General features: G+C 49.3%; 1 protein-coding gene across 1 annotated transcript in view; it reads left to right on the top strand.

Annotated features, from left to right (window-relative positions):
• The window catches only part of LOC141738013 (uncharacterized), a 126,148-nt gene that overhangs the window by 65,979 nt on the left and 45,481 nt on the right, over nucleotides 1–14,688 (top strand). Inside the window, exons 45-56 of the mRNA XM_074573039.1 lie at nucleotides 660–774; nucleotides 1,753–1,915; nucleotides 2,607–2,642; nucleotides 2,782–2,817; nucleotides 5,351–5,392; nucleotides 6,626–6,679; nucleotides 8,047–8,085; nucleotides 8,261–8,296; nucleotides 9,181–9,315; nucleotides 10,222–10,344; nucleotides 11,809–11,937; nucleotides 12,212–12,328. Coding sequence (XP_074429140.1) covers nucleotides 660–774; nucleotides 1,753–1,915; nucleotides 2,607–2,642; nucleotides 2,782–2,817; nucleotides 5,351–5,392; nucleotides 6,626–6,679; nucleotides 8,047–8,085; nucleotides 8,261–8,296; nucleotides 9,181–9,315; nucleotides 10,222–10,344; nucleotides 11,809–11,937; nucleotides 12,212–12,328 — 1,025 coding nt within the window. The remainder of the gene's footprint in view (nucleotides 1–659; nucleotides 775–1,752; nucleotides 1,916–2,606; nucleotides 2,643–2,781; nucleotides 2,818–5,350; nucleotides 5,393–6,625; nucleotides 6,680–8,046; nucleotides 8,086–8,260; nucleotides 8,297–9,180; nucleotides 9,316–10,221; nucleotides 10,345–11,808; nucleotides 11,938–12,211; nucleotides 12,329–14,688) is intronic.

The following is a 14,688-nucleotide window of genomic DNA, read 5'->3' as shown; positions in this document are numbered from 1 at the left end:
CCTCTCCTAACCACATTCAGTGAAGACCTTTCTTCAGTTCAAAGGGCTGAGTAGATCCCTGGACATCAAGTGAAACAGGATCACCAAGGGAAGGCTTGAAAAAAAAGAAGCATCCATCCTTCTGATCCTGAAGCCCTGCTGCCCAACACCCCTAGTTTCAGAGTCACCAGTGATTTCACAGAATCATAGAATGGTTAGAGTTGTAAGGGACCTTAAATATCATCCAGTGCCACCCCCTGCCCTGGGCAGGGACACCTCCCACCAGAGCAGGTTGCTCCAAGCCCCGTCCAACCTGGCCTTGAACCCCTCCAGGGATGGGGCAGCCACAGCTTCTCTGGGCAACCTGGGCCAGGGGCTCACCACCCTCACAGCAAAGAATTTCTTCCCAATACCTCATCTAAATCTCCTCTCTTTCCATTTAAAACCCTTCCCCTTCGTCCCATGGCTCCCCTCCCTGCTCCAGAGTCCCTCCCCAGCTTTCCTGGAGCCCCTTTAGGGACTGGAAGGTCTCCCCGCAGCCTTCTCTTCTCCAGGCTGAACCCCCCCAGCTCTCTCAGCCTTATTTCGAAATAACACCTCTTAACCCGAGTAAGAAATTAGGGTAAAAGAACTTGGTCACAGGTTGAAATGTAACTGAGCACTTTTGCATTGTGTTGTAGGGAGAACCAGGGCAGAAAGGCACCTCTGGGACCAAGGTAATCAATGGGGAGCCCACACCTTCCAGAATTACATAGGTACCAAACACAGCAGGGTCACTCACAGCCGGAAGTGTGGGTACAGCAGTATAGGAGAAGGGCTGCACTGAGTTAGAAAGAAGGTCTATCCATCCCAGCATCTCACCTGAGAGTGACCAACTTCCCTGGAAGTCCTGAGAACAATGCAAAAGCAGGATGTCCTGTTTGAGAGTTGATATCTTACGGGTTTGATAGCTCTTGGTAGATTTTCCTGCCGTGAATTTAGTCACCCCACATAAACTTTTAACAACCTCAACTGCCCTGGGCAAAGCATTGCACAGGTTCGTTCAACAGCAGCAGGACAAACACCCGCTTTGATTTGTTTTGAAGCTGACCCCTGCTCATTTTATTTCCTGTTGACTTGTCCTGGGGTTAGATGAGACTATGAAGAATCCCCTTCGTCTTGCCCTTGGCTTTTCTTTCTCTTATTTTGGTTTTGGTTTCATCTTCCAAAGCTAAAGGCTGAAAAAGAAAGGCCAGAAAAGAACTAAACTGTGGGGGGTTTGGGAGATCGTTCTTTATGATCTGCAGCAGATGCAGAAAAAAGATTGCCGCAAATAATAGTGGTGTTTGATCATGGAATCATAGAATTGTTAGGGTTGGAAGGGACCTTAAAGATCATCTAGTTCCAGCCCCCTGCCATGGGCAGGGACATCTCCCACTAGATCAGGTTGCTCAGAGCCCCGTCCAACCTGGCCTTAAAAACTTCCAGGGATGGGACTTCCACCACCTCTCTGGGCAACCTGTTCCAGTGTCTCACCACCCTCATGGTGAAGAACAACTTCCTAACATCCAGTTTGAATCGTCCCATCTCTAGTTTTAATCCATTCCCTCTAGTCCTACCATTACCCGACATCCTAAAAAGTCCCTCCCCAGCTTTCTTGTAGGCCCCATTAAGATACTGGTAGGCCACTATAAGGTCTCCTCGGAGCCTTCTTTTCTCCAGACTGAACAACTCCAATTCTCTCAGTCTGATGGAAAAAACCTAAATATTTCTTTCCTGGGTGAAAAAACATAGGGGAGGTGTAGCATTTCCTTTTTTTTACTTTACTTTTTTTGCTGCTGGACATGCTCTATTTCTGATTGCTTCTCCAAATCCTTTCTTGCAGGGGCCGCCTGGACTCCCAGGACGGCCTGGAGAGCAAGGGATAAAAGGCGATACGGGACAACCTGGAAAGGATGTAAGGCAATCCCTAAAGGAGAAACGGAGAGAGGGAGAATTTGGGATAGTGCAATGCCAATCAAAGAAACAACCATCTTTTTTTTTCTGCCTTATGGCCTGGGAGGCATAGAAAGCTCCCTCCCTCTCTCCTGGGGAGGGAGTCTTCTCTTCAAAGGGAAGATTAGGGCTGTTTCTCCCTTCTTGTGTGATTAGCCAGAGCACAGGATTAGCAGGACTGTGCGTTGGGGGGTTCTGAGTGTGAAAAGCTTCCCCAGCCCTACACTGCTGGAAACGAAACACTTAATACTGACTCAGTCTGATGAGGAAGGAAGGAAAACGATGCGCTTAGGTTCTGTCTGTCTGATCTCCCTCTAATAGCTTTGGAAAACACTGCCTAAGATCAGCTGCATTGTCAGAGGTCTCAAAGACGTGGTGTTGCTACAAACTTGGTGAAACTGAGCGGCTGACTAGGGGAAAGTCCCTAATGAGCCCACCCACTGAGGAAGAGGTTAATAATCTCGCCCCTTATTAAATGTCAGCGAACTCCTCCACAGGAGAGATGTTGAAATCCAGATTTCATTAGCTCAGCTGCTCAAAGATGGGCTTGTTAGTCCATCAGATGCTGAGCTGGGAAGAAGAGACTGGGACTGCTGAGACCCCCTTCCTTTACCATGGCTTGTTCTCATCCTGCCTCTCTCTCCACCTCCTAGGGAATCACTGGAGAGAAGGGAGACAAGGGCGAAGCTGTAGGTTTGCACATTCCCCATTTATAACCTTGCATGAGAGAAAGTTTGTTTGGGGGCTAAAATGTTGAAGTGCATCACTGACTATTTTTTTTTTGGGGGGGGGGTGGGGTGCGGGTACGGTGGTGTTGTATCTTCATAGGGTGAGCCTGGGCTGCCTGGGACTCCTGGAAGCATTGTGAGTAACGCCTGATTCTGTTGTCTTACACTTTCGTTCGGGAAAGGGATATATTGAGTTTTATCATGAATCCTGGGGACCACGGAGGACACTTCGCCAGAGCGTTCTGCTTTTATGTTTTCATCCCACTGTCAGGAAAGAGCAGGTGTAAGTCACTTCAGATTCGTAAATTCCCAACGGCGTGGACCAAGGTGAGGTAAATCTCAAGGTCCGTATACAAGCATTTATGAGTTTCCCAAAATGATTAGTATTGGTCTTAAAGAGTCCATGATAATTGGCTAGGTATGTGACAAATTATGGCAGGTGGTGGGGTATACGTCGTGTTAGTTAACACCAGATGTACAACAACTTATGACAAGCAGTACTTAAGGTCATTACTTAACAACTCTAACCATTAATTAATCGCCACTTAACAACTCTAAGACAAAAGAGAAACCAGGGCGTAGAGAAAAGGTAGAGAAAAAGACGATAAAGAGATCACCGGTCCTGGTTCCAGCGTTTTTTTCAGGGAATCTTCCCAGGCATAATCTTCTTTCTTGGAAAAATCTTCTCAGGTACAGTCTTCTTTCTTGGGAAGAATCTTCCCAGGCATGATCTTCTTTTTTTTCTTCTTTGTCCCCTTTCTAGGGGCACTTATTTTCCCCTTTTATGTTTGCTGAATTAGCATGGTCCACCCACCTTGCTGAGGACAGCCTCGACTCAGGTTTCTCCCTTCCCCCGGGTGACATGTAGCATGATTTGGGTGGAGAGACGAGTGCCATAGTCATACATGTTTAGCATAATCTCTGTAATCTTCATTAGCATATGCAGGGGTGTGTGCTTTCACATAGATTTCGTGGATAATGAAGCAAAGGTCACTTATTGGACACAATGGCCTCGAGAACTGAGAACTAGCGAGCTCACCACACGAGAGGCAGAACTATCCTGTCCTCACAAGGCAGTTCTCCCACGCTTTCAGGCACGAGAAGTGTAAGCCTTATCAGTTCTTTGAAAGCCAGGCCTGCATTATTTCTTCCCTTGCGAGTGTTTGAGGTGTTCCATTGAAGGCTTGGAGGGCCTTCTGCCCCTCCTCAGAGAATTTACAGTCTGTCTCTTACAGTATTGGAGAGTGGATTTCCCTCCTAGCCTTATCAAAGGTGCAAAGCAGCGTGTGTATCTAGCTCCTCTACAGATAGATGCATGAATCCATCCCAAATGGCTTGTCACTGATGGTGCAAGAAGACTGTGACACGGAAGGGACTAACACCTAGCTATGAACCCATCCCATACCGTTAATCACTAACTGTTGCGGAATCAAGGCTTCTGGGCTCCTTCTGTAGTGGAGGCAGAGAGATGGATGCCTCCTAGGCACGTGGGATGACTCATGCTCAGGACTCTCCTGTGTCTTTGCAAAGAGTTTTCCTTTGGATAAGAGGCCTAACACCAAGTTGTCTCAGATTAAGAGAGAGAAACTCAACGCAGGTTCATCAAAAATAAGGCTGGAAGAGATTTTGAAAGGTCATTTAGGTGATCAGGAAGGTGTTTTAGTACATGAATGTGCAAGGAGGCATTTTTTCACCCCATCAGCTTCAGTGGAGGTAAAGCCACCCCAGCGCAAAACCAAACGACTGCGTCTTGGGAGAGCTGTGCTAGACTTTATCTTCCATTGCCAAGGATAAGGGATTGGCAAGATATGAGTAAGAGGCTGCTTCAAAGTAGGCAAAATGCTACTGTCCACCTTCAGCGGTATCATTCCTGTACAAGACAGTAGTTTCTGCTGACTTCGTAACTCAGGACAAGCCAGGAGCAAGGAGTCATTGCCTTCCAGTGACGCCTCTCCATTTATCGTAGCTCTCCGCTCCCAACCCTACCAACACGCTGTTTGAAACCACCCCATTTTGTGGTCCCAGGCCCATTTTCAGTTGTTGTTATCTACTGGGGCTCCTGTTCAGTTGTCTCTCCTATATTCTGCATTACTTGGACTCTGGTGTGTTCAGGAGTGGGATGTGGGGGTGCCAACTCAAAATTCCTTTCAGTGTTCCCTTCAAAACTGGGAAGAGCCTTATTGCTCCAGGGTATGGTGAGATCCTTCTCTGCTAGTGCATAACCATCTTGCTCCATCACCCAGCCGGGTCTTCTTAGGGTTCAAAAGGCTTATTTTCACTCACGCAGTTACCCAACTGGCTACTAAAACCATGTCCCATGTTTTTATGCCCATGTCCCAGAGGGACCCAAGCAGTGTCCTCAACAGCAGGGAAGTGGTGTCTCTATGACCCCAGTTCCCTTTGAGAGGGCCTTCATTAGAAATGCAGTTATTGACACCGACACCACAGCCACCCTGAATCTCTTACCTCTGAGAGCAAAGCTGCTGCACCAGCTCGGTGTTGGTTGGAGTCCAAACATAGAAGGTTCAGGTTGCTGGCTGATTTGGGAGGAAGCAGATGGCTCAATGTCCATGGAAAAGGGCTAATGGGGATAAAAGGCACAAGGAGGTGAGAGCTTGTATCCAAGACATCATCCTTCACGTTGTGAGCAAGCTTTCTTCCTTTTGCAGATGTCTTCTCTGGAGAACACCATCACCCTGAAAGGCAACAAGGTAAGCTCTCTTTGCTGGAGATGTGTGTTGAAGCAGAATATGTGATTATCTTGCACGTGTTGTGTATTTTGTAGCTTCATTACTTTTATAAGTGAAAGTCTGCAAACAGAGCCCAAAACTCAGAAGTTCCTGGATTCTTGCTGTTCCCACCTAAAACAACAAAGATGCTCCAAATGCAGAGGGCTGGAGCCCCTCTGCTGTGAGGACAGGCTGAGGGAGTTGGGGGTGTTCAGCCTGGAGAAGAGAAGGCTGCGGGGAGACCTTATAGAAGCCTTACAGTACCTAAAGGGGGCCTACAGGAAAGCTGGGGAGGGACTCTTTATGAGGGAGTGTAACGATAGGACGAGGGGTAACGGTTTTAAACTGAAAGAGGGGAGATTTAGATGAGATATTGGGAAGAAATTCTTTTCCGTGATGGTGGTGAGCCCCTGGCCCAGGTTGCCCAGAGAAGCTGTGGCTGCCCCATCCCTGGAGGGGTTCAAGGCCAGGTTGGATGGGGCTTGGAGCAACCTGCTCTGGTGGGAGGTGTCCCTGCCCAGGGCAGGGGGGTTGGAACGAGATGATCTTTAAGGTCCCTTCAGGCACCTTGCAGCTGGGGACAGGGAAGGATGCGAGGTAGACATGGAGGCAGCAGACCAGCCGCAGCATCAATTTCTACTACATTTTGCTGTGCTGGGAGGAAAGGCTCGTTCAGAGAGATGCAGGGTGTATATCTAGATGGGTCCTTTGCAGGCAGGCCTGGGCTTGTCCTGACCGTTTTCAGATTTAGCCGTGGGACTCGTGAGTCCTGAGTCACTGGCAAAGCACATGATGGACTGTGGGAGAAGAAGAGCTGCAAGCATTATCACCATGGGTCTGTTGCCTCCCCAAACCCTACTTAAAGCATCCAGTCCCAGGCTTTACTAAAGAAATAGTGTTGCTTAATCAGCCAAGCTGGGCGGGGGGGGGGAGGGGGGGGCGGAAATAGAGGTAAATTTTGGTTTGCAAGGAGAGGTAATTCTTTAGGGCCGAAGTAGAAGCAGCATGTTTCAAGTGAAGAGCAGTGTTGTCCCAGATTTAACTTAATTACGTGAATCAGTGAGATAGTTACAAGACAAGGCTGGTTGGTCCATCTGGAAAAGGTATTAGTCTGGGGCCAGCGCACGAGAAATGCCACAATGCATGATGAAACCATCATCTCCACTGGGAATTTTAGATGGGACAAAGAACTAACATGTTCCTGCTGGCTTACAGGGGGATCGTGGGAAGGATGGCTTGAAAGGAGAAAGAGGTCCTCCAGGCCCAAAGGTACGTCCTGAATGCATGGAGGCGTCTTTGTGTTGGTACCATTGTGTTGGGCTGGCCAGAGGGGAAGAGCACCCATCTCAGCTCTCTTCTTACCCCCTAAAAGGTTTGGTTTTCAAAGCACAGGTTCTGAGATGGGCTTGTAGACTTGTGGTCACAACGATGCTGTTGTCCTACAGCTCAATTAAGCAGATACACAACATTTAGGTAGGAACATGTTGTTCAGGAGTTGGATGGGATACATTTCTGAAATGTTCAGGGATGCTTCCTTCCTTTCCTCCCATCTGCAAGTTGAAGAGCACATCAGAATGGGATTGAAGGAGAAATGGCTTCTGATACCACGCACACCTAGAGATCTTTAGAGGTGGGAACAAATCCTTCACTTAATGGAGAGAAAAATGCTGCAGAAAGCAGCATCAGCAGGTACAGGTAGATCTCCTGATTGACACGAGATGTAGGTCTTTGCAAAGGCAAGGACTTATCCAGGTGCCATGCATGGGCTGTGCCTCAGACGTACCCAGTTCAGCCAGTGCATCCCTGCATTGCGGCTCCTTCACCCCAGCACCCCTTGGTATGGAGATGCAGCACTGTCGGGGCCTTCCTGACGCCCTTCATTCCACCGGAATCTGTCGATACAGAAACCAGATTTCAGTGAAATGAAGCCCGTCAGAGAGGCAGGTCAACCCCCGCCTCAGAAGGTGTTCCTCGCCCAAACGCTGGTCCTCCCAAGCCATTGCAGCTCATCTGTAGTTTCACCTGTGGTGATGGCCCGGGATCACTCACCTGGAGAGCGTCACCATGCCGGGCAAGGAGAGATGGACAGCCTGTCTATGTGACTTGCTGTTGGGAGTCCAACCCATTGGAGACATTTGACCCTGACCACATGTGTCAGTAGAGAGGGCCACCAGCTCCATGTCCACCTCCAGAAGGGACCACCAACCATGGGGGAACCTTTGCCATCCTCCTCCTTGTTGCTACCTCAGCACAGCTGCCACAGCATCGTTGGCATTAAGGGGCCTCAAAAACCTTTGCTTTTTTACACGTTGTGCATGGCCAAGAAATGGAGAAGGGGGTGATGCAAAGCTCTGGTCCAAACCTCTCTTTGATAATGCTCATGTCTGGCTCTGGTCCAGGCCTGCCCCATGAAATACAGCAAACAGCTGTATATGATGGAGGGATGAAGGAGCCTGTTGAGCAAGGTGGAATTCAAACTCCTTCTCTGAACCGATGGGGGTTTGTCTGGGGTCACTGAGTGGGCTGGTAGCAGAGTAAGGGCCAGATACGTGACCCTTGTGCCTCCTCAGAGTTCCTCTTCTTGCAGCTCACTGGGATAATGACTTAATTAATGAGTTGTTCTTGTTCATCTGAAGGGAGAACCCGGTCCCCCAGGCAAAGGAGTGGAAATGAAGGTAAATAAAATAAAAATTATAGAACCTGTTAATGTTGGAAACACCTCCCTCTCTGTCTGGGGTTGGGACGGCAGAGGGAACCCAGTGTGTGCCCCGAGGCTTGGCCATCAACCACCCACGGACCAGGGCTAGAGGAGAGAGGAGGGGAAGTTCTGACCTTTCTTTCCTCTTGCAGGATCTGGAGAGGCTTTTTGAAGCAAATGGTATCAAGGTAGGTAGCACTTTGACCGTCCCTCTGACAAGGTGGTTGTAATTAAGCTTTTCCATCTATTCCCTCTGGCCTTCTGGAGGCGATGTGTGCTCCCCCAGGTCCTGCACTGGCACTCACAAGAAGGCAGGGTTATTGCATTTCCTTTTACAACTTACCACATATATTTAAATGCTTCTTGGACATCTCTTCTGCTGCTATGTTATGGGGTGGACCGTGGATTTGAGGCCCATGTGACATTGAGACTCGGCAAATACCCGTTCAGAGCTTGGTGCTGCCACCTGGGTTGGCTTGTACTTCACCACTGGGCTGCACAGCCAGCAAGAGGAGACCCACACAGCCCTCTGGGTGCTCCAGCCATGCTGTGTGTCCTGTTTAGCACAAAGTCCAGTTTGGGCTGTTCCTTAGCTCATAACACAAATAATAGTGAATAGTCACTGTGCAATACAGCAGTGCTAGACTGGCAGCCTTCCTCTTCACTCTCAAGGTTGCCATCAGGCTCATGAAGTGTGATGAGGCTCAGGTTTTAATATCTACCAGGCAGATCCTTATAGCTGTGCTCATTACCTTCAGCTCCTTTCTGTAAGCTGTGGAGATATGACCGAGGGAGGTGAGGGACTGACTGATCTGGTCAAATATTTTAGGTCAAATGTTTTATTTAGGGTGGGGAAAGCCACCACGTAAGCACCATCAATCAGCTCCTAGATGCCCAAACTGTAGACACCCGTATTTAAATCAGCCGTTGGCTGTCGGGAGACATCGCTTCACCAGGTGCCCTGTGAACCCCACTAGAAATGCAGCTGTTGTTTTGGGGTGGCTGCACTTGCACTATTGTGTTTCATTAACGGGAGGGTGGCACCGGGCTTAATGGTCTCCACTGGTTGCAGCTGGCACTGCTGAAGGACCTCTCCAATGCACTCCTGCGGGACGGGCTGGATGAGCTGGTGCGGCAGCTGGGTGGCTCCAGAACCAGCAAGACCTCCAGGAGAAAGCAGGCAGCTCTGCATGCCACTGAGCATGGCGTGAGTATCATCATCTGTCATCCTTAGGGGACAGACAGACCTGGAAGGAAATGAGAGGGAGACAGAAACGAATCATTGAAGGCTTCGGGGACACCTCTGTCATCAAGCAGGTTACGGTGACTTGCAACCACTGTAAGAAACAGTTCAGCTGGAAGAGGCTAATGGCTCACACCAGGATCTTGGATCTTGGTTAAACCGATGGGATTGCGAAGCACTCTTTTTTTCAGTGGAAATAAAGGAATCAGTCAACCCTTGTTGATGGAGGTAGCTAGAAGCCATCCTCCAAAGCCATCAGCCTCCTTGTGCTCCTTGAGGGCTGGGGGTTGTTGGAGTGGTGGGTGTGCAAGGGGAGCAAAGCAGCTGAAGGCATGAAAAGCGATCATGAGGGCGGTCTCAAAAGCAAGAGGGATCCCAGGGAGGCAGGAATAGCTTGGAAGCAAAGCTTGGAGGTGGCCAGCAGGGAATTACTGACTACTTATAGAATCATCATAGAATGTGTTGGGTTGGAAGGGACCTCTAAAGGTCATCTAGTGCAACCCCCCTGCAGCGAGCAGGGACGTCTTCAACTAGATCAGGTTGCTCAGAGCCTCATCAAGCCTGGCCTTGAATGTCTCCAGGGATGGGGCCTCCCCCACCTCTCTGGGCAACCTGGGCCAGTGTCTCACCACCCTCATGGTAAAGAACTTCTTCCTAATGTCTAATCTAACCCTGCCCTGCTCTAGCTTAAAACCATTGCCCCTCGTCACTCCATTCTGGTTCAGAAATGCCACCAGGTGGGACATAGCATGCTGGAGGGATGGAGCAGTGGGCAGAAGTAACCTGTCAGGATCCAGCTCATCACATGCATGGAACCTGGGAGATCAGGTTTGCCATCACCACAACAACCCAATGTTTTTGATGTTTCAGGATTCACTGGTGTTCGATACTTCTCCTGATGCTGTGGCCAGCACCGAGGTGACAGAAGAGGCACAGAGCCTGGAGGTGGAGGCTCAGTTTAGGGTGCTGCCGATGTCTGAAAGACTCCTTAAGGTGAAAATAATCAGCAGAGCAGATGAAGTGTAGCTATGTAGATCTGTGCTCCTGTCTGTCTGGTCTGCTGCAGCAATGATGTTAAGAGATCGCACATCAAATGTGTACCGGCTGCCTGTGAGCTCCCAGTCCATGCTCCAGTGATGCCTTCTGCTGATCCTCATCCTCCTCTCCTTTCCACCCAACCACAACTCCTTCTTGTCTTCTGAGCAAAAAAACAGCACAGATTGGGCTGGTTTCAAGCCATCCCTGTGCTGGTTATCTGTTGAACTTGCCCGCAACGTCTCCTCATTTGGAGGCTGTAATCTAGGTGCATCTCTCTTGCCCCAGCAGGGATGGATCCAACCCTGCTGTCAGGTTGGATTGAGATTGCCCAAGAGAGGAGTCTCTGCCATGACCCCACCGCCCTCGTGTGCTTGACAACCAAGCTAATTGCTAGAGATAATTTAGTCATCTGCATCCGCCACAATTGCAAGTAACAGATAGTTTGCGGTTATGGGAATTAGGAATTTATTAGAAATGTTAAGGCTTAATCTCCATACTGGACCCAAGTTCCAACATGGTACAGTACACCTCCAGGAATAACATCAGAGGGCTGTATTCAGGTCACCTTTCATAGCTCCTAGAGGAGTCATGGATCTTAATTTGCTCATACCAGACAGTCCTGATAAGGAATAGTCCAGGGAAAAGTGCCTGCAGCTGCAGTGGGGCTTTTCTTGTCCTCTTTTTGGCAGCCAAGAAGTGACTCGCTCTCCATAAACTCTTGTTGGTCAGCAGTAGGAGATGTCTCTGACTGGAGCACAAAATCTGTGGGGATGTTTGGAGTCAGCTCCTGATGATTTTGTCTTCCTCTGTGGTTGGTTCCCCAGTTGCTCAGGCACTTAGACAGGGTGAGACAGGCTTATCCCCTCTCAGCTCCAGGCTCCAGCTGTGATCTCAGGTGACACGTTGCTTTTCCAGATCATTGCAACCTGGATGATAGCATTTTAGGGGCTTGAGAGGGGATGAAGTGCTCGCCAGTAGGTGTGTTTGCACCAAGAAACCCAAACTGGGTGTGTGCCAGCAACCCTGGGGCCAGCAAGGCTGAGATTTGGGGTACAGAGACACCAAAGCTGTTTCCATTGGGCTTTGGGAGCCCAACCCAATCTGGCAGAAAGGCTTGGGGACCTCTCTGCTCATCTGGGCCAGCCTGTCCAGGTTGCCTAGGACTTAAACCAGCGAGTTGGGAGTGAAGGTGTCAAAGCAGCCCTCTGACACACCAGAGATCCTTGCAGGCTGCCCCAGCCCTTCCTTTGGCACTTCCCAAGTAAGGAGCAAGAGAGGTCTTGGCCCCTTGGCTCTCCAGCCTTGTCTTGCTGTCTCTGAGCATGCTATTGAATAAATGGCAGTGTTGATTGATAAAGCAGCGTATTGCGGATGATGTCCTGACTTACGAAAAGCAGTAACTTTCTTTGGTCTCCACAGGGTCCCTCTGCTGGTGGTTCTGAACCTGAGTATCAGCCCCTGGGAAACCATCCTGAGTCCTTGGAGAAAACATCTGAGGAAAGAAGGAAGGACAGAGACTCAAGAGAGACAAACACTTCTCTTGGCAGTGTATGTAAATGCCTGTTTGGTGACTTTTAATTACTTTTCCATTTCCGCTTATTTAATAGATGCAAAGTCGTTACATTTCTCAAAGCTTGATCGGACAAATCCTTGTAATTCTGTGAGTTTTGCCCTGTTCTACTGAAGTGAAAAAGCTAAGCTAGAGAAAGGGTAAGGATGTCTGCGTGAATCAGTGTCAGAACCCAGAAGAGGGTCTTGTTTTCCATCTTCCACTCTGGTAATTAGTAAGACTGTGTTGTCGCTCATCTACCACCCTCTGCAGAGCTTGGCTGTGCCCCCACCACACCCAGAAGATGGTCTTCAAGGAAGCCAGTCCATGGAGCTTCTCAGGTCCTTGGAGGACAGGGTGGAAGGACAACCACAGCAGGACACCAGCCATGTACGTCTTCTCACAGCAGACCAGTGTGGAGATAAGTGATAGACTGGAAGGGACCGGGAGGTACATCTCTCACCCAGTGCTCTGAGTCCTGGGGCAGTTCCCCCACATCCCTGGAGGACATCACTGCTTGGACATGGGACCTAGGCGGGAGGCTGATGGCCAACCTTGTCCTCTGCATACAGGCAGGAAAATGAGAACCCCCCAGTGCCCTTGGCAAATGTTTTGTTGGTTAATTACCCACTTTTGGGGGAAAAAAAAAAAAAAAAGGGGGAAATCTCTTTCTAATCTGAATCCATCTGACCTCAGCATCATTTGGGGTCTGGTTGATTGTATAGACAATGATTCTCAATACTTTTTAAAATCAGACTTGTAATACTCCAGGGACAGTGCAGACCCCAGACAGTGAATTTAAGATATGCCCCCCGCAAGATATTTCATTTTCCTTTTTACATTTCAAAGATGTTTCAGAATAGTCCACAGACCCTCAGGTTTCCCTGCACAGCGTTAGTCTTTTAGACCCTGGTATGCATCCTCCAGAGCCCAGCTCCGGGCTGCAGAGTCTGACTCCCTAAAAGAGGAGGACTTGGGGTTCTGAGCAGGTATCTGGGGACTTTCTCCTTTTTAAGGACTCGCCAACAAGAGCAAATTGTAATTTAATGAGCCTTTGTGGATCAGCTGAGCCAAGGTGATTGTCCCAGAGGAAACTTCACCCAGACGCGGGGTGACTTGCCTTACCTCTTCCTTCAACCTCTGCCTCTTAAAAAGTGGAAGTGGTTTGTTCTGTGCTTCAGCTGAAGGACGGTAGCAAAGTAGAGGTTTCTTTCACAGCCAGGAGTTAGAACTGCTTTACAAGCACATGTGCACGTATCCTCTAAAACACTTTATATCATTTTCATCAAAGTTGGAGGGTGCATCCAGGCTGGGAGCAGCAGTTATCACAGCTCAGCTGGTGGGCAATAAGTTGTGGCGTTGCTGCGGTGTGGTTGTCTGAGCCCAAACGTCCCATTTCACTCTTTTGGTTTTTCTGCTGAGAGCCCAAACTATGCTCCACTGCCACATACCAAACCAGCACCCTCCAGTTCGAACACCATTGTAACCAGAATTCCACAGTCCAGCCCAGCTGGGAGACCCTACGCCAACACCACGCATCGAGTGACACCAACCCCGGTGATGGAGAGAGGGAAAATACATTCACCCAGTGCTCTTCTAACACCTTTGGATACAGATGTGCTCCTGTGTGTTGAAGGGAATGCTCTTTTTGAAAATACTTGGAGACAGGACGGCCACGGCCTTAGAAAGTGAAACAAAAAAAATAATAATCCCTTGGATGTTTGCTTGCAGCTACAGGCACAATTACTGCTAGGGACAGCATTAGCAAGGATATTTCTGGGAATAGAAGCTCAAAGACCCTCTTGGAGAAAATCTCACTCTGATTTAGGTAGTCTGCTGAACACTTGCTTCTGCTCCCACCGCTTTAGCCGTCTCCTGGCTGGCTCTGCAAATTAACACCACGCTGAATCACGAAGCTGGAACAACCTTTGTTGCAGCAGCCACGAGAGGGCTCACGGCACAAACACACATACACAAACACACGCGCATGTGTATGTGTGTAAGCTGCAGCTCTGGAGACCATGGCTTGTGCAATGAGCATCCATCAGCTTTGGTTTTCCTCCTGGATGCACTGTTTCCCTTTATGGGGCCATGGTTAAATTGGAGAGAGAGCTGGAAGCACAGAGGATGGAGCCCAAACCCCCTCAATTCTTGTGTGACTGGGCTGCAGGACGCTGGCTGAGGTGGGAGCTTCTTGATGTCCTGTTCTTGAAAGCAAGTAGAAATCAGTCCCAATGGACCTGCACCCGGAGACCATGAAAGTGGGGGAAGTCCCGAATCTGTGGCTCCATTTGAGCCACGCTCAATGCTCTTTGTAAGCAGATTCCTCGAGGCTTCACACATGTCCCTGTGTGGAGTCATTTAATAAATCAACCCCACCGTAGACATCTTCTTCCTTGATGAAGTGGGAGTGACCCCTGTTTGTTCGGTGTCTGCGAGCTAAGTGTATCCGTCTGCCTGGACACTGTGGTCATGGCACCGGGAAGGAAAAGAGACCATATGGCCATGCCAAATGTGACATTTGGGCAAAAGAAGAGTTGTTGTCATTCAACAGGGGCGTAAAAATTCATAGAATCATAGAATGTTTAGAACTGGAAGGAACCTTAAAGATCATCCAGTGCCACCCCCTGCCCTGGGCAGGGACACTTCCCACCAGCCCAGGTTGCTCCAAGCCCCGTCCAACCTGGCCTTGAACCCCTCCAGGGATGGGGCAGCCACAGCTTCTCTGGGCAACCTGGCCCAGGGGCTCA

The sequence above is a fragment of the Larus michahellis genome, chromosome 1 (genome assembly GCF_964199755.1).
Source record: "Larus michahellis chromosome 1, bLarMic1.1, whole genome shotgun sequence".
In the NCBI taxonomy this organism is placed as follows: domain Eukaryota; kingdom Metazoa; phylum Chordata; class Aves; order Charadriiformes; family Laridae; genus Larus; species Larus michahellis.
This window is presented reverse-complemented; position numbering and strand designations above follow the sequence as displayed.